This window comes from Cyprinodon tularosa, unplaced genomic scaffold, assembly GCF_016077235.1.
Source record: "Cyprinodon tularosa strain WSP-4 unplaced genomic scaffold, ASM1607723v1 ctg168, whole genome shotgun sequence".
Classification (NCBI taxonomy): domain Eukaryota; kingdom Metazoa; phylum Chordata; class Actinopteri; order Cyprinodontiformes; family Cyprinodontidae; genus Cyprinodon; species Cyprinodon tularosa.
Genome location: NW_024038513.1, coordinates 630328 through 656967, shown reverse-complemented (window position 1 = coordinate 656967; position 26640 = coordinate 630328). Strand labels below are relative to the sequence as shown.

Here is a 26640-nt window from a genome sequence, read left to right as displayed (position 1 = left end):
CTTTCGTTTAAATAGGGAAGTAAAACTGTTAACTAATTATTCAGGCCTTTTCCCTGTGGACGATAATAATCAGGAATAGTTGTTTTTTTTGTAGAGGTTGTGTTTAAAGAACATTCCTGTTCTAATCTAGATCCCCTGTTTATAGATCATGGGCTGGGCAGCAGGGGGCGCTGTCGGGAGAGCGGTAGGTGATTTCAGACACATCGACCTCTTTCGCCTATGAGCCCTGACGTGATGTGGTGGCGCCATCTTGGGGCGGTCGATAGCTCCGGCCTGTAATCTGTTGAACAGGAACAGAATCTATTTTAATCAACTTTAACTCGCTGGATATTGGACTAAACAAAAAAAAAAAAAAAAAAAAAAAAAAGGTTCAGGGTATTTAAATATTCTTAGGGGAGTTAAGAGTAATAGAGTATTCTGATAGGATGTATGTATGATGCAAAGCACTGCCACTCATACATTTTTATATTTTTCTTATAGTATAAAATGTATGTCATTTTTAATATAGTATAAAATTTATATTTTATACAAAACACAAACACAAAACACATAAAGGTATACACAAATATATATATATATATATATATATATATATATATATATATATATATATTTAAAGAACATTCCTGTTCTAATCTAGATCCCCTGTTTATAGATCATCTATATATATATATATATATATATATATATATATATATATATATATATATATATATATATATATATATATATATATATATATATAGATAGATAGATAGATAGATAGATAGATAGATAGATAGATAGATAAAGAACACAGTGAAATCATCTTTACTCTCGACAGGCTGCATTGTGTATATATATATATATATATATATATATATATATATATATATATATATATATATATATATATATATATATATATGTAACTTTCTATATATAAATTACTGCAAAAATTGATTAAATATTCTTCAAATGCACGGTATTTATATTTGTAAAAACACTGTTCATTACATTACATTTCATGTACATTATTTTGCTTATTTATTTTTTAAATGTTACTTATTTTGTTATTTTCATACACTTTTTAAGGTTCACATTTCTGTGACAATTTGCTATAATTTGCTCTCCTAACCTGCTGGTTTTAGCAGGTTGACCTCTCCAAGATGGCGGCCGTAATTTCGGCTCGACCGAAAATCTACTCTTATGGTTGCAAACGTCATCATGTCTGAACCAATGAGAAGAACTGCCGCCGCCATAGTTCCGCCCAGATAGCGTCCCGCCCTGATGACCGACTGACAGCCGAGTGGCGGGAGTGGTTCGGTTCGGATCTTCTGCAGCAGGTAAACTTTTCTCGGTTGTGTTTTGCTCTTAACTTGTCAGAACTATGTTTGGTTTTGGTTCTTCCTGGGGTCAGAGAAGTTATCGGTGACCACTGAAGCTAACGGCAGAGCTAACAGCTAACTGCTTCCTACCGATTAAGTTAACGGCTGTTTAAATTGCTAAACTGGGCTTCTGAGGGGTTACTACCCGTTTATTACCGGGTTAGTTCCCCGGGGAATCAGATGGGTCCAGTACCGTCAGAGTTGATCCAATGCGGGTCTGCAGAGCTAACTAACGGCTAACTATCAGCTAACTCAACGACTAGCAGGTTTAAGTTTCCGCGCGCCTCTTCGCGCGCACGTGATCAAATAGAGAAGATCCGTTAGAATCTGCTGTTGTGCACGCCCCTGAATCCGGTGCACGCGCTGCATGATAAGCTGCTCGTCAACATATACGAGTCAGAATCTCCATTCAGATATCAGTGAATTTAGCCGAATGAGCGGAGCTAATCGGCTAAACTGTGTTGGTTAGTATAAATTATTGCTAGGAACAAGTTATCAGTGGTTCGGTAATAGTTCGGCTGCAGTGTGGCTGTGCAGAACCAGAACCTGGTATAGCCTTTCTGCTGAAGTAACGCGGGATTCAGACTCCGTCTCGGTCCAACTCGGGGTAAGTTTAGCCTCTTTCAGTCAGAGCTGTTCTGCCCAGTTCTGGTAAAAATCAATTTTTTATTTGGCTGATCAGCTGGTCCCATTAAAACTCAATTTATGGACCTATTTCCCCCCTCTGTTTCCATGGTAACAGATGCTAGGAACTCTCAGAGCCCTAGAGTTAGTTGGTTCTGCCAGATTCTGTTGGTATTGGGTTTGTTTTTGACCCATTAACCATTGAAACACATTTAAAATGCAGTTATTGTTGTTGCCCATTTTGCCTAAAGTGATCACCAAGAGAAAAATGATAAGATATTAAGATTCTGTTTGTTTATTTTACTTAAATGCATAATTTCTGCTTACCAGCTACTTCAGATTCATTGTGTTTTGTTTTTTTTCTCTGCTGTTTTATCATTCAAACACAATTATTTTTTAATGTTGAAAACATCCAATCTAAATAGTTTACAAAAATGAAGGGGGAAAAGGGATAATTGTGGGACTTTTATGGTCCTGTTAGGCTTATAAATTACATTAACGAATTTCTAATATTGATTGGAAAATAATGGTATTGTTGTCTTTGTGGTCATTATACCTTAAACCTGCTCTCCTTTTGAGATGAAGGCAGATGCTTCCGTTTGTTGGTTTGCACCGTATATATTTAATTTTCTCCCACACTGTCTACAAAACGACTTAGACTATAAAGTAGTCTAAGTCTAAATTCTGGTGGGATCAGTGTGCAGGCGTATGGAAATCTGCCGTTCTGTCCACCATGCTGGGGTACACTTACAGGGGTCATGACTTTTTACAGCTAAAAAAAAAACTATTTCTGGCTCATTTTCATGGATTCAGCCTTAAAAGAAGAGTCCAGTCTCAAGGAATGATCAATGGATCATTATTTATACCTAACACTAATACGATTGTGGTGATTTAATGAATTTAACATTAATCAGTAAAATAAATAAATCTAGTAACCCCTCCCTCCTGCCATCTTCCAGCAGTGACGTCACAGTGCGGTAAGCCTAGCGCCATTCTCCCCGCTTTACAAGCTAAATCAATGGGAACTACTAGACACATCTGCAATCAACAACAATTATTGAAGATTTCCAGAGGACTTCACCATTGAAATTCACCAGAGCTATAGTGAAACTGACAATGCCCACGTGCATGGCAGCTGGATGCTGGAATACATCGGGTAAAAGTGAAAAAAAAGAGTTATTCCACCTTTCTGATTCCTGATCCTCCACGGACGGGTTGGTCGTTGGATCGCCAACTTGAAGAGGGAGGATTTGCCATCGAACGTCTGGCCAGAGAAAAAACCCGTAATATGTAGCCAACATTTGGAAGAAGAATGTTTTCAAGATGACTTGGATAATAGCGCGTTGTGACAAACACCAGATACAGCACTGGGACTTGATCAACAGCCGATACCGCACCGTGACGTCACTAACCAGTAGGTGGCAGTAGTGTTCTTTGACAAACATGGATGCCTCCAGTAAAGCACATTCAGATGAAAATTACTCTGGATTAAAAACACCGATCATTTATTGAACAGGATGGAATCATTTTAGATTTAAAGGACTTTCAGAAGTTTGAATTCTGAATATGAGCGGACTTTTCCTTTAAAAATAAGGACCAACCTGTTTAGAGGGGGGTCATTAGGGTCCAAAGGTTCCCTGAGGGTTTTAGAGGCATGTTTGAGTTTAGAGCTGTAATATTTCTGCTTGTCAGATGAAATAAGATGGTTTCAGAACTTCCTGTGTCTTCTGCCGGCTGACCTTCTAGAACAAACGGCTTTCCTGTCAGGAACCAGGAGACAGAATGAGTGACGTGGCGGAGGAAGCGATGGACAGCTCTGCCGTGTCGGAGGACGAAGTGGACGATCCTCAGAGAGATGAGTCCGTTCCTCCCAAAAGCTCACAGATCTCAGGTAATCATTGTGGTCAGAACCTGTTCTCCATCAGCCTGCTAGTGTCAGAACCATTACCCTGAAATCCCACATCCTCCGTAAACGCTCCGCCTGCGCTAAGCCTCCACTGTTCCTCCTGTCCTGCTCCGCTACGCTCACTCAGAGCATTTGTGATATTATTATTAAATTCCTAGGAGCAGCACTGCAAAAACAATCTAAAAATGATGTCTGAAATTAAGTGTATTTACCCTTAATTTGAGTAGATAAATGAGATGATTTGCCAATGGAATGAGTATTTTTACTCTTTAAATAAGATAATTAGATAATATGCACTTGAAATAAGACAATGCAATTGTGTTTTCTTATTTTAAATGTAAATTGTCTTGTTCCATTAGCAAAATGTCTCTTTTATCTCCTCAATTCAAGAACAAATGCACTAATTTTAAGAAGAAATTACTTACCGGTATCTAGATTTAGTTTTTTTCCAGTGAAAACATGCAGAAATGAACGCTTAGTTTAATATGACGCCTTCAAAAATCCCCATCAGCATCCAGCTATATGTGCAGCTTCTGCGCAAATATTTTCTTTTTGTTTGGATTTTTTTTAACAGGGATAACTAGGATCAAATAAAATAGTTTTTTATGAACTATGTTTGTTCTCTACCTCCAAACTCTGCATCTCTCCATCCTTGCCTGCGATAAGAGGTTTTCTTTTCACTGGAATTGATTAAAGTTTTAAGTCTCGGTATAAAACAGATATTTTGATGGAGATGAGAAATCTGCTTCCTGGGATGTGGAAGAAACAATCATTTAATTAAACGGTCTTAGCTTTTGGGGAATATATAAGAATTATGCTCTGGTTTGTAGTTACCGATCTGTCGTTACTATATTTTAGGTTGACAAACCGTATTGGCGCAATCTTTCCAATAAAGATGCGTTTGGCTCTTGGTTCAGAAGCATCCAAGTTAGACTCACTTCAGATCTGTCAGATGTTGTTTGATGTGACCATGCAATCAGCAAACTTTCTTTCCTCTTGATCGAGAGGCTTTATTTTCCAAAATCAAAACAAACTTAGAGTTTCTTACCGCAATATGACGTGACAGGAAGATCATATCGGCTCATTTCGCTCCTTTTTTGCCACTCAAAAAAAACAGCAATAATCAAAAGCGGTCAAAAACTGTTTGGCTGCGCTGACTGAATCCAAGAGCTCACCCGGCCCCAGTAGCCAAATCCAATATAATCCAGGTGCTGCAGTCACCTGTCCATAATGAAGGGGCGGGGGCAAGAAACAGCGTAAATTATGAATGGCAGCAAAACACAACTAAACAAATTCATAATTTCATAATTAAGTCAGTCAACTCATACTTCAAAACAGAATATTTCATGTTAATATATATCATCAAAAATAATAAACTATAAATAAATATTCAATCATAAATCAAGCATTTGGCTCCAACAAACCGGATCTTCTCAATGTTCTTTTTCCTGTTTGGTGCGATCGCAATAGCGGATCTCGACCTGGCCGGATCGGAGCGGAGCAAAAAAATAGCTCTGCTCCGTATTTTGACGGTTAATGACGGGCAAGGCGTACATGGGCGGTGACGTACTGAGGAGTAGCAGTGGATGGATTAACATAACAGACGAGTACTCCGCACGACGAGCGGAGCGGGGCGCTGGCGAAGGATGTGGAATCCGAGGGTGACGGTTCTGGTTTGATTCTTGCTGCAGATGTGGGAGAAATCGTGGAAGGAAAACGGGCCAAGAAGACGGTGGAGAGGCTGGACTTCCAGGCTCCCAAAGCCAAGGAGAAGCTAAAGATTTTAGACGGTAGAACCTGAAGAAGCTCTGGTCCGAAACCGCGTTCTGATCCGGTTCTGAAGCCTGTGTGTGTTGCTTTCAGGCGGTGGCGATAAGCTGGGAGACATTCCTCGGACCAACTATGAGATCAACAGGAGGAAGGCGGATGAGCTCAAGCTGCTGCACTCCATCTTGTTCGACAGACCCGGAAAGGTACGGAACCACGGTGCCGGGCCGAGGCCCTGGAGTCTCCTGATGACCCGGTTACAGCTGCTCCGCTGGTTCTGTGTTCAGGGGAACATCACAGACATCCAGAACCTGCAGGTCCACCCCAGATGTTTTAAATCTGGTACCGCTGAGCTTTAGGGAACCTCTTGGACCTGCTCTCCCGCTCGGGAACAGCTGAATGGATCAGAACTTACTGACCCAGATATTTACAGGCCAAGTTGGTACCATGGTACCAGGAGGCTTTTAATCTGGGATCAGATCAGACCTGCTGGTCCAGTTTTAGCCAGTTCTGTTTTGCTTCAGTGAACTGAAACCAAGCCTTAAACAGAACTCAAACAGAACGGTCCATTTCCGGTTTGTTCTGCTGATTCTGTTCCTCACTGGATCCGGTACTGAACAAGGAGGCTGTTACCAAACCGGGCCTCGTCCGGCTCACTACCAGAACCGGGTCTGCTGGTGGTTCCCTCTGTAGAGCTCCGCTCTCCATCAGTACAGCTGTGAGAGCGACCCGGTTGGACCCATGTGCGCTCCATTAACTGGATTGGTTCTGTAGCGACACCCAGAAGACGAGGGACTCTAGGACCAGAACCTTCTGTTCTGGATGGAGCAGAATTGGGTTCATTTGATGGTAAACAGGGTTTTGCTTTCAGAACCAAACGGTTCTGTATGGTGTCAGAGACCAGCAGCAGGAACGGTTCTGGTTCAGGAAGTTTAATCTGGACCCAAACGGTCTGGATGTTTAGAATTCATAAATATTTCCTTAGTTGCTCCATAAACGAGGAAGAGCCAAAGTGTGTGAACTACGGAACGTTTCGTTTGGATCAGAACTTTTCACTTTCCAGCTGGTCCATTCCAGTCGGTACCGGTTCCTCAATCAGCAGGTCCAGCAGCACCAGTAGGACCCAATGGGCTTCCGTACTTGTAGAGCTGCAGGGTTTGGTTTGAGGATCAGAATCAATCGGTTCTGCTTCCAAACGGGTCCATTATCAGTGGGTGGGGACGGAAGGAGCTCTGACGTCTGCCAGAACCGGGTCGGTAACGGTTCTGTCTTCTCCCTCAGTCGGCCTCCGTCAAGAAGAACCTGCGGTTGTTCAGCGGCTTCCCGTTCGACGCCGACGGCCCGGAGTTCACCAAGAAACGGGAGAAGATGATCCGGTAGGCGGGCCTCCTAAGGTTCCCCTCAGGTCTCTGGGTTCTTCGTCTTCATCCGTTTGTCCTTCTGCTCAGGAACTCCAACCTGACCAACACCAAGCTGAAGCTCATCTGCACCGTTCTGGATCTGGAGAAGAAGGGAACCCACGTGGATCTCATCGACCGGATCCTCAACTTCCTGATGGCCCCAAAGAGCAGCGGGAAGGTGACTCCTCTCCTCTGGTTCCGACCATCTCCTCTTTCAGAACACCTTCACCAACGGCTCTGTTTGCTCCTTCACAGCGCGCTCCGGTGAAGAAGAAGAGGAAGTCCAAGAAGAAGCTGTCTGGAGATGACTCCAAAACCAAGAGCAAGAAGAGCAAACCCAAAGCCAAGAGCTCCTCGTCCAGCTCCAAAAAGTCCAAAACAGGAAGTAAATCCAAAGCTATCGTGATGGACTCCAGCAGCGACGAGGATGAGGAGGACGAGGAGAAGGTGGGAGCTTCAGCCGACGCAGAGGGGTCTGATGAAGAGGAGAGACCGTCAGAGCAGGAGGAAGACCAGGAGGAGCAGTCTGGCCAATCGGGGGAGTCAGAGGAGGAAGATCAGGAAGACTCTGAGGTACGACCAGTCTGGTTCCTCTGCAGGATCCAAAGACCTGGTTCCTACTGAACCGCTCTGGCTTTTGTTCTGTTAGTCCTCCAAGACCAAGTCCAGCAAAGGGAAGAAGAAGAGGCAGCGGCCACCAACGAAGAAGACGGGGCCACCAAAGAAAAGAGCGAAGAAAGAAACTTCTGAGGAGTCCGGTGGAGACAGCGACGCCGAGGAGAAGGTACCAAACCCCCCCACCCCCATCGGACCGAGCAGACCAGTTCTAACACCGAGCCGTGCCGTTTGTGTTTCAGCCAAAGAAGAAGAAAGCAGCAGCAGCTAAAACCAAGAAGGCGGACAGCAGCAGCAGCAACAGGAAGAACAGCACCAACACGGGTGAGCTGCCGGTTCCGCTCAGAACCGGGTCAGGGTCCGTTCCGTCAACGCAACTTTCACTTTCCATCGAAACAGAGGAGCTGCAGGAGGCGTGTCTTTATTCCTCCACCAGGGAGACCAAGGGTCAACGCTATGGGGAGAACTTTGTTCCACTATTGTTACAAAAAAAAACTATTTATAAATGGAAATTCAGAAACAAAACTTTGATAAACGATTTAAACAAAGAAAGGTTTTAAGAGGAACTATGATGTTTGCAAAGATTTTATTTTTTTCAAATGTTTTATTTATGTGATTATTAAGTGTTTTCAAATCTTAGTTATTTGCTTTTCCTATTTTATAAAATGTTTTAATTGCATTGATTTATTAATGGATGTCATGAAGCTGGATATTTTATTTATTTGCTGAAATTTATTCAAGTTTCCGTTTTTCAGATGAAGCTTTAGAATTTCATTCTATTGAAGTTGCTTTTTCCAGATCATTCTTTCCACTTGGGGGGGCGGGGCTTCCTCTGCAGTGGGGACTCAAGACGCATTTTAATTGGTCTACTGGATGTTAGCAACATTTTTATCACTCTTAATAAAAAGTTGAATGTGATCTTTAAAAAGTCATTTGAAAAAAAAAAATCTGTTAGAAAAAATAAATATGAAGAAACATCAAAGTTCCTCTAAACCTTTCTTTAAAACATTTTTGAAAGCTTCATCTCTGGATTATATTTTTTAAATTCCATTTGTAAAACGTGTTCTTTGCAACAATAATCGACAAAAGTAAATTCAGTACATTATAAGAAAAACTTGACAAATAAATGACAAATAAACCTATAGCGCCCTCTATAGGTTTAAGGCTAATAAGACAGAGGGGTTTCCTTCAAGCAAAATGTTTTATAACGGTTTGGTAAGAAGTCAAAAGCTTCCAATTGTTTGGAGAAAACCAGAAATCTGTAGTTTTATTGTGCCTTAAGAGGTAAAGACGAGGTAGAACAAGGGTTGGACTAAAATGATTGTTAATCCTATAATAAAGTAAATAATTGAACAGGGAGAAAAGTAAAACCTGACAGTTTGGGAACCTCAGCAATGATCAGTGGTTCAAACAGACAGGAAAGGTTTAGGCTCTTTATTGATTATTAACAGACTTTAATTCATAAACCGAACAAATTAATTTAACCCCGATTTAAACTTTTCATTATTAATCCTGAAAAACAAAAAGGTGGTTAGAAGCGCAGTTAGCAGCAAAAGGTTCTGGGTTTGATTCCCTGCCCTGGGTGTTTCAGCATTTTTCCTTCCTGAGGATGCGTGGGTTCTCTCTGGGTACTCCGGCTTCCTCCCACAGTCTGTCAGGTTAATTGGCTTCTCCAGATTGTGCTCAGGTGTGAGTGTGTGCCTGTTTGTGTGTGTTTGTTTGTCTCTGTGTTGCCGTGACGACAGAATGGCGACCTGTTCAGGGTGGACCCCGCCTCTCGCCGTAGAGAAAATGGACATTGATGGTTGTTAGAAGCTTCTTCTAAATGGGATCAACAATAACATTTTCTCACCAGAGATGTAAATCTCTTCATTGAGAGAAATAAATGTGCTTCCATGTTCTCTGCTCTGGTTTTAAAGAAACTGAATCTTTTCCAGATGTTCTTGACAAAGCAAAGGACTCAAATCTGAAATACTTAGACGAATATTTTAATTCAGGCAAACCTAATGCTGGATCAGGAGTGTTAAATTCTTATTTTTTTCTAATTGCAATTTAACTTTGGCCTGTTTTAACCCTTTTCCCTGATCCTTGTCTCAAACAGGTAGAACAACAACATCTAATCAATGAATATTAACACTGATCTTTAAACATATTTCAAATATCTTCTTTAAATAGCTTCATGCCGTTACCATGGTGATGATCTCTATAGCTTCATGCCGTTACCGTGGTGATGATCTCTGTAGCATCATGCTTTTACCATAGTGATGATCTCTGTAGCTCCATGCCGTTACCATGGTGATGATCTCTGTAGGTTCATGCCGTTACCATGGTGATGATCTCTGTAGGTTCATGCCGTTACCATGGTGATGATCTCTGTAGCTTCATGCCGTTACCACGGTGATGATCTCTGTAGCTTCATGCTGTTACCATGGTGATGATCTCTGTAGCTTCATGCCGTTACCACGGTGATGATCTCTGTAGCTCCATGCCGTTACCACGGTGATGATCTCTGTAGCTTCATGCTGTTACCATGGTGATGATCTCTGTAGCTTCATGCCGTTACCACGGTGATGATCTCTGTAGCTTCATGCCGTTACCATGGTGATGATCTCTGTAGCTTCATGCCGTTACCACGGTGATGATCTCTGTAGCTTCATGCTGTTACCATGGTAAGGATCTCTGTAGCTTCATGCCGTTACCACGGTGATGATCTCTGTAGCTTCATGCCGTTACCATGCCGTTACCATGGTGATGATCTCTGTAGCTTCATGCCGTTACCACGGTGATGATCTCTGTAGCTTCATGCTGTTACCATGGTAAGGATCTCTGTAGCTTCATGCCGTTACCACGGTGATGATCTCTGTAGCTTCATGCCGTTACCATGCCGTTACCACGGTGATGATCTCTGTAGCTTCATGCCGTTACCACGGTGATGATCTCTGTAGCTTCATGCTGTTACCATGGTAAGGATCTCTGTAGCTTCATGCCGTTACCACGGTGATGATCTCTGTAGCTTCATGCCGTTACCATGCCGTTACCACGGTGATGATCTCTGTAGCTTCATGCCGTTACCACGGTGATGATCTCTGTAGCTTCATGCTGTTACCATGGTAAGGATCTCTGTAGCTTCATGCCGTTACCACGGTGATGATCTCTGTAGCTTCATGCCGTTACCATGCCGTTACCACGGTGATGATCTCTGTAGCTTCATGCCGTTACCACGGTGATGATCTCTGTAGCTTCATGCCATGTAGGTTCATGCTGTTACCGTGGTGATGATCTCTGTTGCTTCATGCTGTTACCATGGTGATGATCTCTGTAGCTCCATGCCATTACCATGGTGATGATCTCTGTAGCTCCATGCTGTTACCATGGTGATGATCTCTTTAGCTTCATGCCGTTACCATGGTGATGATCTCTTTAGCTTCATGCCGTTACCATGGTGATGATCTCTGTAGCTTCACGCCGTTACCATGGTGATAGCCTCTGGTACTTTATGCTGTTATCATAATGACTGTCTGAGATATGTTGTTACCATGGTGACGGCCCCTGTAACATCATGCCACGGTGTAGGTCTCTGCAGTGGCAGTGTGCCGTTACCATGGTGACAGTCTCTGTATCTGACCTCTCCTCCGCAGCTGAGGACAGCTCTGACGACGACGAGCCGCTCATCAAGATGATAAAGAAAGCTCCGACAGACGAGCAGCTGAAGGGGACGGTGGAGAAGCTCCTGAAGGAGGCCAACCTGGAGGAGATGACCATGAAGCAGATCTGTCAGAAGGTGAGCAGCTTCCCGCTGGCTGCTGCTGATTCACGATTTATCAATTATTCTTCATACTTGGATTAAAGTCTCATTCTTCTTCTTTAATGAAACAATGGGAACGGCCTGCTAATTCGTTTTTCATGTCACCATGACGATCCGGCCGGTGTACGCCTCTCCTCTCCATCACCGGCGGCTCGTCTCTCCCTAACAAGCGAGCAGGCGACCCCTCCCTCTAATGTTTTAAAAGTTGCTGAAAGACACGTAAACTTGTTCAGATGCGCAGAGCTGATCTACAAAGCAGCTGCAAATCAGATTCCGTGTTGCTCGGAACGGAACACGTTATACGCCTTTATGAGATCAGATTCAGTTTCCATCTGCAGAAAGATTTATCCAACCTGAAGCTGATCCTCTGTTTTTGGCACCTTTACAAAATAACGCCTGCGGTCATTTCCATAAAGGACAGACGATGGGGAGAGCATCGGCGACCATATTTGGACGATAACAGTATAATATCATGATGTCTGAGCCCTTCATACTGACTGACGCCTCATTAAACCTCTGCTGCTGTTTCAGGTGTTCGACACGTATCCAGAACACGACCTGAGCAGCAGGAAGGACTTCATCAAACAGACAGTCAAGACCGTAAGTTAACGTTCCTGTACACATCATCATCATCCTCATTGTCCTTTAACGCCTTTCCAAGATCTGTGATCAGTCGATAGAAGCATCCAAACGTTTTCCTTGTATCAATGCAGAGAAATTAACTCTTCACAGAGTCCAGATTGATGATGTCATGAAGCTGAAACGTTTAAACGGGATTGGCTGGGTGTTGGATGCCACAATCCATTGCTAATGTCTGTGACCTGAAGTAACCCTTCCCTTTTTACACTGAATTTAGACGCCGAATTTAAGACGGTGAAATAGAGCCTGTTGAATCTCAGGAGGCTGAAAATATTGAGTTTGAATTTTAATTTTTTTTATCTGCAGATTTTTTTAACACTCAAAAAATTAAACTGAAAAATAAGTATTGAAAATGTAATCACTTTGAAATAGTAATGTGAATTTTTAGCTTGAAGAGAAAATAACATGAAATAATGACAATTTTTTTTTTAGGTCAAAAATGTGTTCTGAATATATTTTAACACTGAAACAGTAAGAACAAACATACAACATTTAAATTTCAGTGGCATTTTAATTCAAATCCCAGCGACACAGATTTACTTCCATAAGATTCCACCACTAAAAACTGGTCGCCTATTACTCGTGGCGTTCAGAGCGTGGGCGGCTGACTTTCACGAAGGATGCAAGGATGTCGGATGCAATTTCCACCCAGTTTTAAAATAACATGATTTTATAAGCTGATTATGGACTTTATTTTTTTAACCCTATAATGCCAAATGTATCTTATTTGATACATACGGTTTCTGAAATGTTTTGCGTCTGACACCTTTTGCATAATTTAATGGTAAAAACTTTGCTCAAAATCCTATTGTACACAATCAGATATACCTGATAACAGCCAGTAGAAGACTTATCGCATAGTAATAAATGATTAATATCAAAAATGTATTTCTGTTTTTTTCTTTTTACATATTTTGATAAAAGGGCAAATAAGGACTTTAAACCAAAAAAATAGTAATTTTCTGTTTTGTTTTATTCTTGGATCGGGCTTTAAAGGGTTAACAAATGAGAATGCATGTGTTTACACCAAAGTCAGAACGATTTTCATCATGTAGTTTGACTGAATAAAAAATGAAATAATGATTAAAAAAAAGGAAAATCCAGAGGACATGACCTCGGTGTTGAACCGGCTGCCTACCAGGGAATGTAGATGAAGCACGATGGGAATCAAAGCAGTGGAGACATGAAACTCAACATGAAGTTCTGGAGACGCTGCAGGTATTTCTCCATTCTGTAGCACGTAAACCAGCCGCCCCTGAGCTCGAGTTTTCCACGCCGCAGATCTAGAATAAATGGCTGCCTCCTCCAGCTCTACTGACAACAGTTAATAAATATAAAATTCCCCACAATCAGCAGACCGAGAGCAGCTCTTGGAAAGGAATCACTGGACAAGATGCCTGATTTCTACATGTAGAACATGTACTGTTAGCTGTGTCTTTGCTGCCCCCTAGTGTCGGTCAGAATGTCCTGATTATTCTCATTTCCTGTCTCCTCCAGCTCATCACATGAAGACGCTGCAGGACTCTGCGTCTCGGCGGCTCCAACTTTGATGTTTTATTCCGTTTGTAATGAAGAAAAGGGACGATCGGTTTTATTGCTTTTTTTTGTTGTTGTGTTTAGCAGTTTAAATCAGGTTTAGAAGTTTGCTGCCCCCTGCAGGACGCTGAAACCTTCATCTTTAACAGCTTGTCAGGAAAACTTCTGTTTCCTTAATAAATTTGTACATTTTCAACAAAAACCGTGTTAGACTGGTTTGATTTCAGGGAAAAACAGGAAGCTGGCGTTTCTGCTGCTGCTGTCCGATCCAGAGGTGGGAGCGCCACTGAGACTGGAGGGTTGGATGGAAGCAGCTAAACTGGGAACCAGTTAGAGAAAAGTAAAGACGTCACATGACGTCTACTGGTTCAGACCAATCGGAGTCTCCGCTACCTGCTTCCTCAGCATCAGATGTGTTCATGGGCTGATCTACAGTGAGCAGCTCTATACCAGAAGCATGTTTGGGGGCTTTAGCATGATGAATCTAGAATAAGCAATTAAGATTAAAAGCTTATTTGTTTAATGCTTTTAGACTGAGTTATCTAAATACTATTAAAGTTTTCAGTGCCTATTCAAGTTTTAATATACTTTTATTTAAACAATTTATTTCTAATATAATGTACTTTTATTTTTCTTATTTACAGCACTTCTAACTGTGCTACTGAAACGTGCTCCATTAATAAACCTGCTGTACCTCTCTAAACCAGAGGGTGGCAGCAGTGATACTCTGACGTGGAACGTCCTGGTTAGTTTCACGTCTCAATTAACATATTAGCCACAAACTGACAACAAAACTACAGTAATAAATTACTGACATCAATAAACTAGAGTTGGTTAAAAAATATTTTTTTAGAACAAATTTTCTCTTAAAGATGAACAGTGACAGTGAAAGGTTTATCTGTGGAATCAGCCATCTTCTGTGGATCTGCCTGTCGGAGCAGCAGCTTATCTGTAGCTGAGAGGAAGCGTCTGGATCAGCTGATCAGGAAGGCCAGCTGTGATTGGATGCCCAGGAGGTGGGAAACAGACGATCCTAACTAAATGAACATCCCACCCCATGCATTAAGCTGGTGCTGAACTGGACAGCTCCTTCAGTGACAGACTGCTGCGCCCTAAACGCACCATGGAGCGTTATCACAGATCCTTCCTCCCAGCAGCTGGAAGACTCTACAACACGGGTCACCAACCTTTTTAAGGCTGAGGGCTACTTCATGGCTACCGAGTAATAGGAAAGGTTACCAATACTGACCTATGAACTGGAGGGATCATTGTTCACCTACAGTAAATCTCATCCATAAAAAATTATTTTTATTCTTATTTTATTTTTTTATTCATTTCTAATTTTCTTTTTTTTTAATATTGTCATTTTGAAACCACTGAAATATGATGAAATAGTACAGAAATGATTAAAAAGAAGAGCAACAGAATAAAAAAAATTAAACTTAACCCACTGAGTGAGTTCTTCTGTTTTCAGAAGACGTAGAGGGCACCCCATGTGGTCCTTGAGGGCCCCTTGGTGCCCGCAGGCACCGCGTTGGTGACCTGTCCTCTCAGGTGGGATGGCCTTCCCTCTCTAGTGTCATTGCTGCACTTTTATTTCCAAGGCCCTTCTTGGGTTACTGCCCTCTTACATTTGTACCTTACTTCCACAGAAAGCATGGCTTCTTCTGCCCTGAGATCCAACCATCAGCTGTTGCTCTCTGTTCCTGTTAAAGGAATAGTACACCCAAAACATGATTAGCCTTCATTTTCTACTCACCCCCACGCTGAACAACACTCTGGAGTACTTTTTTGATATCTCAAATGCATCTGGAGATCTGGGAGGCTTCTTGCTGTCTGCTGACATTCAAATAATGGAGGTCTATGGCGCCCGAGGCAGAAAGGTCCATAAAAGTCCACAAAAAACGTGTCAATATTCCTCCATACTGCTCGTCCAATGTATTCCAAGTGTCCTGAGTTGGTAGCATCCAGAATTTACTCGAAACAAAGTCATTTAGAATGTTTTTAGAGCATAAACAGTAGTGTATAGGATTTCCTAAACGCGCGTTCACGAGTCTACGGAAACCGCGGCAGACCAAACCAGATGAAAGTGCGCATTCAGCGTCTGCTCTGCCGATAATACAAGCGTAGAAGAAGAAATGTGCTGTTTACCTGTGCAAAGAAAGAAACAACGAAAGAAAAATGTCTGAGGACTTCAGTGTTGAGGAAGAGCATGAGTTCTTTGCCGAGCTGAATGCCCTGGTTTGGTCTGCCGCGGTTTCCGTAGACTCGTGAACGCGCTTTTAGGAAATCCTATACACTACTGTTTATGCTCTAAAACATTCTAAATGACTTCGTTTCGAGTAAATTATGGACGCTACCCACTCAGGACACTTGGAATACATTGGACGAGCAGTATGGAGGAATATTGACACGTTTTTTGTGGACTTTTATGGACCTTTCTGCCTCGGGCGCCATAGACCTCCATTATTTGAATGTCAGCAGACAGCAAGAAGCCTCCCAGATCTCCAGATGCATTTGAGATATCAAAAAAGTACTCCAGAGTGTTGTTCAGCATGGGGGTGAGTAGAAAATGAAGGCTAATCATGTTTTGGGTGTACTATTCCTTTAATGTATCTCTGTTTCTTATGTAACTTTGCTGCCTCTTGGCCAGGACTCCCTTGAAAAAGAGGGTTTTACTCTCACTTTTTTTCCTGGTTAAATACAATAAATAAACAATTACTGTAATGTCCACAGCTGTATATTGATTTTTCTTTATTTTCCAGATACAGAGTATTTCTATTGTAAAAACACTGTACAGTACCTTTACTAAGGTGCACATTGTGTGACCACTTCTACTATAACCATTTGCTGCTATAAATCTCCCCATTTTGGGACAATAAGGGCATTTTCTATTCTGATCTTTCTAATGGTGCCGGCTGCTTCTTATGTTTGACCTTTAATGGCTAAAACCAAATTAAAGCAGACTCTAGGCATCACTTCGCCCGATCAGGAGTGAAGATACATTTTTGCTGATCCTGATTTCTAACTGAGAAAAATTATTCCTTCATAATTTTCACTTAAACGGGCTGAACAGGAAAAACTACTGCTGAGGATTAATAATGAAGCTTTGAAGCTTGAATAGGATCTGCCTGGAACTGCTGTGACCCCTAAAGATCACCAAGACTCGGACCCATCGGGTCATTTTTTTCTTTAAAACACATATGTACAGAGAAACGAGTGCAGAGCGGCTTCTGGCAAAGTTCTAAGACACTTTATTACTGAACCGTTTCTGCATGGAAACACTTCAGAGAAAAACTAAACTATTGCTTCTGGTTCCACCAGCTCTCTGCTCCCCCTTGTGGCCACTGAGAGAAACACAGCTGCAGGTTTCACCTGTTCCCAGAAACCATTGGAAACTTTCTGCCTTCAGCCACTGGGAGGCAGTAAAGAGCTGCATTAGAGCCCTATGGGGTGAATTTTTTTCCAGTATTGTTCAAGCAAAGAACACCTTATATAAATTCAAATAAAAAAAATAATAAATAAATAAAAATATCTTCAATTTAAAAAAAAAATGTAGAGATAATTTTTACGGATTTTATTCATTAAATCATATTTCTGTTTTTTTAGATTCAGTTTTACAAATTGCATTCTTTTCTGAATGCGTTTAGCAGATCATTAATAATCATTAATAATCTAACTGACCTGATCTTGTATCTGTGTGTTTTTGTGTGTAATTTGTTCTGTTGTTTCTTGTTTGCAGTCACTGTGTTTTGTGTAAAAGCCTAACTGGGGACAGGCATTGAGAATTAGCCTTAGCTAAAATGCTGTAGTGTGTGACATGATTCATAAAACATACTTGTCCCTGTTAAAAAAATGAGTAAATAAAAAAAAAATCATAATTTTAACAAAGATGCATTTCTATTGGTCGGCTGGACATTGCTGGTCAATATGCACGTCAAGACTGAGCGTTCATGTTGAAATGAACAGAATCTGATCCATTAAAGGAAGTTTGAAAAGAACCAAAGTAAAACAATATAGAATACTTGAATAATACGTTATATGCAACAATAACGGAACAAATTCACTCCATAGACCTGCAGCCCAGTTAGTCCCAGCCAGAGCTTCTAACTGGGAATGATGGAGCTACATTTGAGAACAGGGGGAGAAGATTTGCTGCTGCGAGGAGAAATCTGACTACAGAGTCAAACACCGAACCACAAACACTAAAACTAACCTGATAGATTCTCCAAAACACATCCTGAACCTCCAGGGTTCAGACTGCATGATTTAACACATCTGGTTCCAGATTCCTGATTCAGAGCCCTGATCCAGAATCCAGAGTCCTGGATCCAGTCTCCTGATCCAGAGTCCTAATCCAGAGTCTGGATCCAGGGTCCTTATCCAGACTCCAGATCCAGAGTACTGGTTCCAAATCCAGATCCAGAGTCTAGATCCAGAGTCAAGAATCCAGAGTCCGGATCCAGTCTCCTAATCCAGTGTCCGGATCCAGTGTCCTGATCCAGAGTTGAGATCCAAAGTCCAGCTCCAGATTCCTGATCCAGAGTCCAGATCCAGAGTCAAGAATCCAGAGTCCGGATCCAGTGTCCTGATCCAGAGTCCGGATCCAGAATCCAGTGTCCAGATCCAGAGTCTAGATCCAGAGTCAAGAATCCAGAGTCCGGATCCAGTCTCCTAATCCAGTGTCCGGATCCAGAATCCATATCCAGTGTCCTGATCCAAAGTCCAGATACAGAGTCCTGATCCAGAGTTGAGATCCAAAGTCCAGCTCCAGATTCCTGATCCAGAGTCCAGATCCAGAGTCCGGATCCAGTGTCCTGATCCAGAGTCCGGATCCAGAATCCAGATACAGAGTCCGGATCCAGTGTCCTGATCCAGAGTCCGGATCCAGAATCCAGATACAGAGTCCTGATCCAGAGTCCAGATCCGGTGCGTCCTGAACCAGAGTCCGGATCCAGAGTTTAGTCCAGTGCTGATTTTTTTTCTTCCTGTAGGGGTCTGGGTCAGCAGTTCTCCAGACTTCCTAAGGTTTTCGGAGTTGTCCCGTGGACTCGGTTACGGTCTGAACCCTTTTCCTGGGACTTTGTTACGTGTCGTTCCTGGACGTCCCGCTCCTGAACCAAACCAGTTTGAGGTCCAGGTCTTGCTGACCCGCTGCAGGCTTTCCAAATGTTCCAGATTGACTTTTCTACTCCAAACTCAATCAGAGCAGAATCAGCTGAGTCTGCAGAAACATTCTGGTTCTGTCCGATAGGAGATGACGGATTAATCCAGATTATGATGTTCACACAGGAAGCTGTGCTCCTGTCTGATCCTTCGCCTCCATCTGAGCCTCCTCACATCTCAGAGTCTATGTTCCTCAGACAGAACCAGAAGCAGGACATTTCTCCTTGAACTCTGCTGCTTTTCCTCAAATCCTCCATTGGAAACACAGCAGGGAAACGACCGACCTCCTCCGTCCGATGTGCGCTCTCATTGGCTGCAGCTCTCTCCCAGCAGCCAATAGGTGGTCATCTTTCCTTTCCCTTTGATGTCGATGGTTCCCCGGAGCTCCAGCTGGAAGCAGTTGAAGTCCATCAGGACGTCTCTGGTCGCCGCCGATACATGGATCTTCAGCGCTGCAGGAACAGAAACATAGATCACCGTTAGCCCGGCTGCTGGTACCGGTTCCGGTCCAGAACTTCTTTTCATGAATTCTTGTAAAAATATCTGGTTTGGAGTGAGGTGAGGTAACCCGTTTGAGGCCGACTCTAATCTGTGGAGATAATCTAAGTGGTTTCAGTCTGAATGTTCTAATGTGTGATTCCTCCATTACGGGATTCAACTCAGAACCAGAATCAAACTGGGAACTGGACCTGGGGCCAAATGTTCGGTCCCCAGGTCCCACTTTATAAAATTAACCTTTACAGGCAGATTTCCAGAGAACTGCAGGAGAACAGCGAGAAATATCAGCTGTGCTGCTACCATCATAACCTTAGAGCAGGGGGTCTTTCACGTTTTCCAGGCCAAGGGCCCCAAACTGATGGTGAGATGGAGCGGGGCCCCCTAATTATTATATATATATTGTATGAAATAGTGTTCTATCAAACTGGTCCTATAGTCCCTCTATTACAGATGGAGTAATGTAACTAAAGTAATCCCTCCCTGGGATTATTAAAGTATTTCTGATTCCTGGTTGATGGGACAGGTGTTGTGAATGAAACGGTGCCCAGCTTGAAAGAGCTCCTGTGTGTCGCTGAATGTGAGCATTGATGACTGAAAGACATCTTCTGCCTCCATTTATCTGTTTACTACAGTCTGTTGGATTCATGTTAATGTGGATTTAAAGACATTTCAATTAATGGAAAAATTGCAGGAGGGAATTAATATAAAAAAAAAAAAAAAGAGTAATTAACCAAAACTTTCGTGACCCCCATGCAGTACCTCCGTGGACCCCTTAGGGGTTGCAGACCCCCTGGTAAAGACCTCCGCCTCAGATAGTTTTTCAGTGTTTAGTCCTGTTTCTCTCCTATAGCTATGGGCTCAGCTGTGACTAACTGGATCAGACTTGAAAACTAGTTCAGGGCTCGTCTGTTTAATTGTTTCCTTCCCAGACAGAGCCACCTGTGGAGCCAGTTTACCGTTAGCTTCTCTAACATGGAAAATATTTATAGGTCAGCGCTTCTGTGTTCTTCCTGTATGTCTGCTTCTGTCTCCTTGAACCCCAGTGGGCCTCAGCAGATGGCCGCTCGCACTGAGCCTCGTTCTGCTGGAGGTTTCTTCCTGTTCAACGGGAGTTTTTCCTTTCCACTGTCACTACAAGCATTCTTAGGGATTGCTGTCCAGCCAAGAAGTCGATGCAATTAACTGGTTTTCCTTAGACAGAAACTTTGAGCTTTGAGATGATGCTATATAAATAAACTGAACTGAATTGAATAAAACAGAAACATCTTCTAGGGTCTCAATCAGATCTTTTCACAATTTGTGAAATATTGTGATGATAACTATCTAGAGCTCAATGTGAAAAAAAACTAAGATGATATTGTAGAGACCTGGGAAACTTTAATTATTCTTTTATCTGCTGGTCATCCTGAGCTTGTTCTGTCAGGTGATTTGTCTGAAGCCCATGGACAATACAGGTAAGGTTTCTTCTACCATCAGACTTTTAAGTGGATGCTGATTGGATGAAGTCCATTCCCTTGGGTCATGTATTTGGCAGCTTTTCTGACCAGCAGGGGGCAGCAGCACCACTGGCATCAGGAACAGCAGCTCTCACCTTCTCCAGTGGACTCCATCCGTGAGGACGTGTTGACGGTGTCTCCGAACAGACAGTAACGAGGCATCTTCAGACCCACCACTCCTGCACACACGGGCCCTGCACACACAGACACGGAGAAATGAGGAGATCCCGTCTGTTCTGAGGGTGGAACGTCGGTTCCTGTCCTGTTTAAACCTTCATTAAGAGGAGAAGACTGAAAACTGGGACTGAGCAAAGATGGAAACTAATTCTTCTTCCTCTGAGGATCTTTAATGGTTTATAAATGATTGAAATTGGAAGAAGATCAGGAATTATCATCTTAGCCTGAACTTCCTTCAGCCTGGAAGCCTTTCCAGGATTCCCAAACTGAATCCAGGGAAATCTCAGAAACTCTGGGCCGTTGGAAGTACTTTTGAACAGGGGGTGCTGTGAAATTGTTTTTGTTTTTTTGGACTAAGGACGTATGAGCCTATAGGGCTATTTAAAATAAAATAAATAAGTAATTACATTGAGATTCACTACTTTATTGTCCAAAATCCTTCTATGCAAACCTCAAGGAAATAAGTACATTATACTATGTAAATGTTATTGAGCAGTTCTCTATTACATAAAGAACACAAGATCAAAATAAAACAGAAAAATCATTTCCCAAAATATTGATAAGCAATTTATAAATTTTGCACAGTATTTTCAAAATTTTTTTCATCTCCCTCTCGCCACTAGGGGGTGCTGCAGTTTCCTTACCACTGTGTATGCCGATCCTCAGCTTTAGCTGCTGCTCCGGTCGGTGTCGGATCTTAAACGTTCGGACGGCGCCCAGCAGCGCCAGCGCCATGCGGGCGATCTCCCTGCCGTGCAGCTTCCCGTTTCTCACCGGCAGCCCTGAGACCACCATGTAGGCGTCGCCAATGGTCTCCACCTGGGGGTGCAACTCTGGGTTAACGGTTTCCATGCTGTGTTTGTCGTGATCACAGCAGCTCGATACCTTTAACCTCGCTCCTCTGCTAATCTTGACCCTAACAGCTGCAACAGTTGTTACCTTATAAACGTCGAAGTTGTCTATGATGGCATCAAAACAGGTGTAAAGGTCGTTGAGGAGAGTCACCACCTGCAGACACACAAAATTCTATTCAGGCTCCAGATTAAGTAGACTAAATATAAACAGTATTCATGTTTCAGAAACAGCTGCTTCAACCATAAGTAAGGCACGGCGGTGGCACAGTGGTGGAACGGCTCACCGATGAATGGAGGACTTTGACCTCGACAAGGCCGCCCCGGGTTTGAGTCCTGACCCGCAGCTCCTTGTCTTTGCCCTCTCTCCAGCTAATGTTTCTTTTCAGACCACATTCTAAATTAAGTAGACTTTGTTGGGAATGTGGTCTTTTTTGTTGGTCTTTAAAAACCCGGGCACTTTAGCTAACCTGCTCTGAACATGTACATAGGGTGTCAATGCACCAGAGGGCTCAATGACAACGTAACTACAATACAATCTAATCAATAAATCCAACATATAACTTTCTATGAAGTTGGAAAAATTTTAGAACAAAACTGGGTGAGCGCCCACGGCTCCTCACTGTTAGCTCTGGTGGTACATTAGCTGCTCTAAGAACAGCCTGGAACTCAACGCCATTTCTGACATTTTGAATGGAAAAAGCTTCCTGGATGGGAAGAGAAACGTCTTCAAACTTGGAAACAAAGTCCAGAGGATTGTTTTTTAACTTTGTTTGGAATTAGCAAGTACCCTATTGTTAGCGAAGAAGTGATTAGGAGTACAACTCTTCTACTTGTTTCCTGTTTAAATCAGAAGTTAGGAGGTGTAAGACTTGGGTAATGACCTCCATGGGCGTGCTCTCTGCAGAAAGGGCGGTAAAACCGACGATGTCACTGAAGTAGATGGTGACCGAGTCGAAGGCTTCAGCTTGAACCGTCTCGCCGCGCTTCAACTGCTCTGCCACGGAGCTGCAGGAGAAGCAAAAGGCATGGGATCAGTACTATCAACTGTAGTAGTATCTGGTGGAGTACTGTAAAATCATAGTACTGACTGTGGTAGTATCTGGTAGAGTACTGCAGAATCATAGTACTATTTGGTAGTATCTGGTAGAGTACTGTCGAATCATAGTACGGACTGTGGTAGTATCTGGTAGAGTACTATAGAAGTATAGTACTAACTATGGTAGTATCTGGTAGAGTACTGCAGAATCATAGTACTAACTGTGGTAGTATCTGGTAGAGTACAATAGAAGCATAATACTGACTGGTAGTATCTGGTAGAGTACTATAGAAGCATAGTACTAACGGTGGTAGTATCTGGCAGAGTACTGTAGAAGCATAGTACTAACTGTGGTAGTATCTGGTAGAGCACAATAGAAGCATAGTACTAACTGTGGTGGTATCTAGTAGAGTACAATAGAAGCATAGTACTGAGTGTGGTAGTATCTGGCAGAGTACTGTAGAAGCATAGTACTAACTGTGGTAGTATCTGGTAGAGCACAATAGAAGCATAGTACTAACTGTGGTGGTATCTAGTAGAGTACAATAGAAGCATAGTACTAACGGTGGTAGTATCTGGTAGAGCACTGTAGAAGCATAGTACTAACTGTGGTATTATCTGGTAGAGCAGGGCCTCAGCCTTGCGTTTTTCTTCATGGTAGGCCTGGGTTCGTTCCTCCACCAGTTCCTCCAGGTTGTTGGCGTACTGCTCCATGCGGGACAGCAGGTTGTCCAAAATGTTTTTCCTGGACTCTCTAGACACCAAACATACCAAGTTAACAGGGCTGGGGCCACTTCTAGAGGTTTGCTGCCCCCTGTCTAGAACTGCCCAGGCTTTTGAGGCAGCTGTAATTAAGTTTTACTTTGACAAAATAAAATTTTAATCTGGTTTCAGAGTACCAGAACCCTTCGCAACCTCAGCTTGGTATAAACTTATTGGAAAATTGATGGATCGTTGCAGCGTTTACACCACAATGACCTTTTTGGAGAGTTTCAATCAGGTTTTAGAGCTCGTCATAGCACTAAAAAAGCTCTGCTGAAAGTCACTAATGATATTCTCATGGCCTCAGACAAAGCCGGGTATATACTGTACCATTTTTTGCCCTTTTTCTCTAAAGAATTTTTCGATCGGGCTGACTTTCAGCCTGATCATGTAGTGTACAGCGGGTAACGAGGGCCGATCAGCTTTTCACGATCACCTCCCGATCAGGAATCATAAGGTCGGGAGATAACTAAACACAAATTCAGCCGGCCGTTGTAAGATCGCATCAGAGCGTCGGGTCGCACAGTATGAGAACAAACATCGTGAGCTGTGTGGAAACCCTGCGGTTTCGTCGTACAGTTTGAGCTGTAGCTGCGTGAAATGATTGAAAATTTCGCACAGTGTACGCCCGGCTTCACCTGTTCATAATTTTTTCCAGCTGTAGGGATTTGACTAACAACACTAACCTGGTTTCAATCTTATTTATCTTGTTTATGTAAACTTTTTTACCGGGGTTACTTGTGGGGTGCCACAGGGTTCAGTGCTAGGTTCAGTCTGGTTGGTGTGGACTCTAACATAACAGAAAGCTAATTGAAGCAGCTGATTTGAAGCAGTCCAACCAGTAGGCCAACAATGCCCCCTTTCTAACGTTTTCCCTGGAAATACACCCTCTGAATGAGCTATGAGGTGGATAACAGTAAAGGAGCCGGAGAGAGGCCTGTTAAACTACGATGCTACCTTCTGGTCTGGATCCTGGGCTTTTAGTTTGAAGAACTAACAAATTTGGCCATAAATCTTAAAAGTAAAGCTGCACTATCCAGAGCGGGATGGATTCCATCTCTCCAAATCAGACGAGGTTTTTCCTAAAAGTTTCACCAATTAACAAAGCCCACAGCATGTTCAGGCCTGCGGGGCGCCGTTTGTAAAGTTAATGTAAATGTCTGATAAAATGGCATTTATATTCTCCTACATAGTATTATTTATGTGTTAACAAAACATTGTGGTTCTACAGTGATTCATTTTGGTTTGTGCTGCTTTTATTTTGAAGAGCACTCTCTTCTTCTGATGTTTTTGTGACGTTAAACATCCTGACACTGTCGTCACGGTGCCGCGCTCACTCATGGTGAGAGAAATGGTAAAACTTTAAAAGTACATTATATTTATCGTGTTCATCTGTTCGAATCCTGTAAAGTAAGATTTGAATAGTGATTTCATTTATTATATTTGTATATCGTACCTTTTATTTGTAAGAGCTCCGAGCTGTGCGAGCGTGTCTAGCTAGCGAGCATGCTAGCGGATGGAAGAAACTTTGATTAGCGCCCTTGGAGAGCGGAATGAGGTATGAAAAGATTTGAACATGATTTATGTGTTAGTTATTTGTGAAACTACAGAGAAGTATTTTGTATTTCTTCTGTTTTTTTGTTGTTTTTTTCTTTCTAGTTTTCACGGTGTTCATGGTGTAGTGCATGGTGTTCGTTCAGAGAAAACAAAATAGACCAACACCCGTTTGAAACTCTCTGCGTCTGATCAATAAATCCGAGGGGCCGCTACAGTTAAGTAGTCAAAAATTAGGAGCAAGCCATTTTTTCAATATGTCATTCATTTATTTATAAAAAATCTTACTTTGTTAAATAAATATTTAGTTTTAGTTTACCTCCAAATTAAATATTTATTTAACAACCTAATATTTAGCTAGCTTGGTGCTAGCTAAATATTAGGCGAATATGCAAATTAACTTGCCGAAAAGCGGAAGTGAACTACCAAATTAAAAGCCTGGGAATCTCTATACAAGTCCTATGGCTAAAGACGAGAGTCTGATTTCTGTTTAGTCACTTTGTCGTCTAACCTGACTCCACCAGATGGATCCGCATATCCATCTGGAAACCTTCCGTTGAAGTAATTTTGGGAAGGGGCGAAAATACTGGTTAGCTGATTGGCCTATGTTGGTGATAGACGGGCCAAATAAACCAATCAGATCAACGAAGCATATAATGTACTAACAGCCAGGCTAACTCTTGGCGAAACCAGTCGGGAGAAGAGCAAAAACATATTTTCCTCTGAGAAAAGCCTCCAGAGAGGTGTTTTGTTCATCTTTCGGTGAAGAAATACTCTGTAATTCCGATAAAACTTGCTCGATAGCCACGCTAACGCTAGTTTTATCGGCTGAAGCCGCCATGTTCTTTAGACTGAACTGTCGCGCTTCTCGTTGCGTCACACCTCAACCTTCCTCAAAGCCAACACTGATTGGACGTTCGTTTGGTGAACGGCTCCAAATTTTCTTTAATGGAGAGTCTCCAGACTGATCTGCGAGTGAAACCTTGAAAGCTCGCAAGATCAGGATGGTCTCACGAGGCTATTTGTCGTCGCCTAATTTCCCAAACCACCCTCTAAGCACTAACCCTTAACCCTGTAATGCCAAATGTATCTTATTTGATACATACGGTTTCTGAAATATTTTGCATCTGACACCTTTTGCATAATTTAATGGTAAAAACTTTGCTCAAAATCCTATTGTACACAATCAGATATACCTGAAACAGCCAGTAGAAGACTTATCGCATAGTCATAAATTATTAATATCAAAAATATATATCTGTTTTTTCTTTTTACATATTTTGTTAAAAGGACAAATAAGGAATTCAAACCAAAAAAAGTTATTTTCTGTTTTGTTTTATTCTTGGATCACGCTTTAAAGGGTTAACTATCGAGTGTCCCTCCCAAAGAAGTCTCACTGCCTTCCACTGGCAGCAGTGGAAAGGAAAGCAGTCGTTGC

At 42.3% G+C, this 26640-nt stretch overlaps 2 protein-coding genes across 5 annotated transcripts in view; one reads left to right on the top strand and one right to left on the bottom strand.

The window, feature by feature from the left end:
- The first annotated feature begins 1198 nt into the window (after positions 1 to 1198).
- On the top strand, positions 1199 to 13696 carry dek (DEK proto-oncogene). Of its 3 annotated transcripts, none has more exons than XM_038281207.1 (12): positions 1199 to 1325; positions 3738 to 3882; positions 5589 to 5687; positions 5761 to 5870; positions 6946 to 7040; positions 7113 to 7242; positions 7320 to 7637; positions 7714 to 7848; positions 7922 to 8003; positions 11318 to 11460; positions 12016 to 12084; positions 13621 to 13696. In XM_038281207.1, exons 2-12 carry the CDS (start codon positions 3774 to 3776, stop codon positions 13630 to 13632), a joined length of 1302 nt encoding a protein of 433 aa, XP_038137135.1. In that variant the 5' UTR covers positions 1199 to 1325; positions 3738 to 3773; the 3' UTR covers positions 13633 to 13696. The 3 variants fall into 3 exon arrangements, with proteins under 3 accessions (XP_038137135.1, XP_038137137.1, XP_038137136.1); XM_038281209.1 differs by lacking the exon at positions 1199 to 1325 and adding an exon at positions 1953 to 1974; XM_038281208.1 differs by lacking the exon at positions 1199 to 1325 and adding an exon at positions 3381 to 3405.
- Positions 13697 to 18235: 4539 nt separating this feature from the next.
- The window catches only part of LOC119780918 (atrial natriuretic peptide receptor 1-like), a 76612-nt gene continuing 68207 nt past the window's right edge, over positions 18236 to 26640 (bottom strand). The window contains exons 16-21 of one of the 2 annotated variants that reach the window (XM_038281166.1): positions 23494 to 23640; positions 22732 to 22855; positions 21936 to 22004; positions 21641 to 21815; positions 20915 to 21013; positions 18236 to 19277 (exon numbers count right to left, since the gene is read on the bottom strand). In XM_038281166.1, coding sequence (XP_038137094.1) covers positions 19132 to 19277; positions 20915 to 21013; positions 21641 to 21815; positions 21936 to 22004; positions 22732 to 22855; positions 23494 to 23640 — 760 coding nt within the window. In that variant the 3' untranslated portion in view covers positions 18236 to 19131. The remainder of the gene's footprint in view (positions 19278 to 20914; positions 21014 to 21640; positions 21816 to 21935; positions 22005 to 22731; positions 22856 to 23493; positions 23641 to 26640) is intronic. The other variant, XM_038281165.1, reaches the window with a different exon arrangement.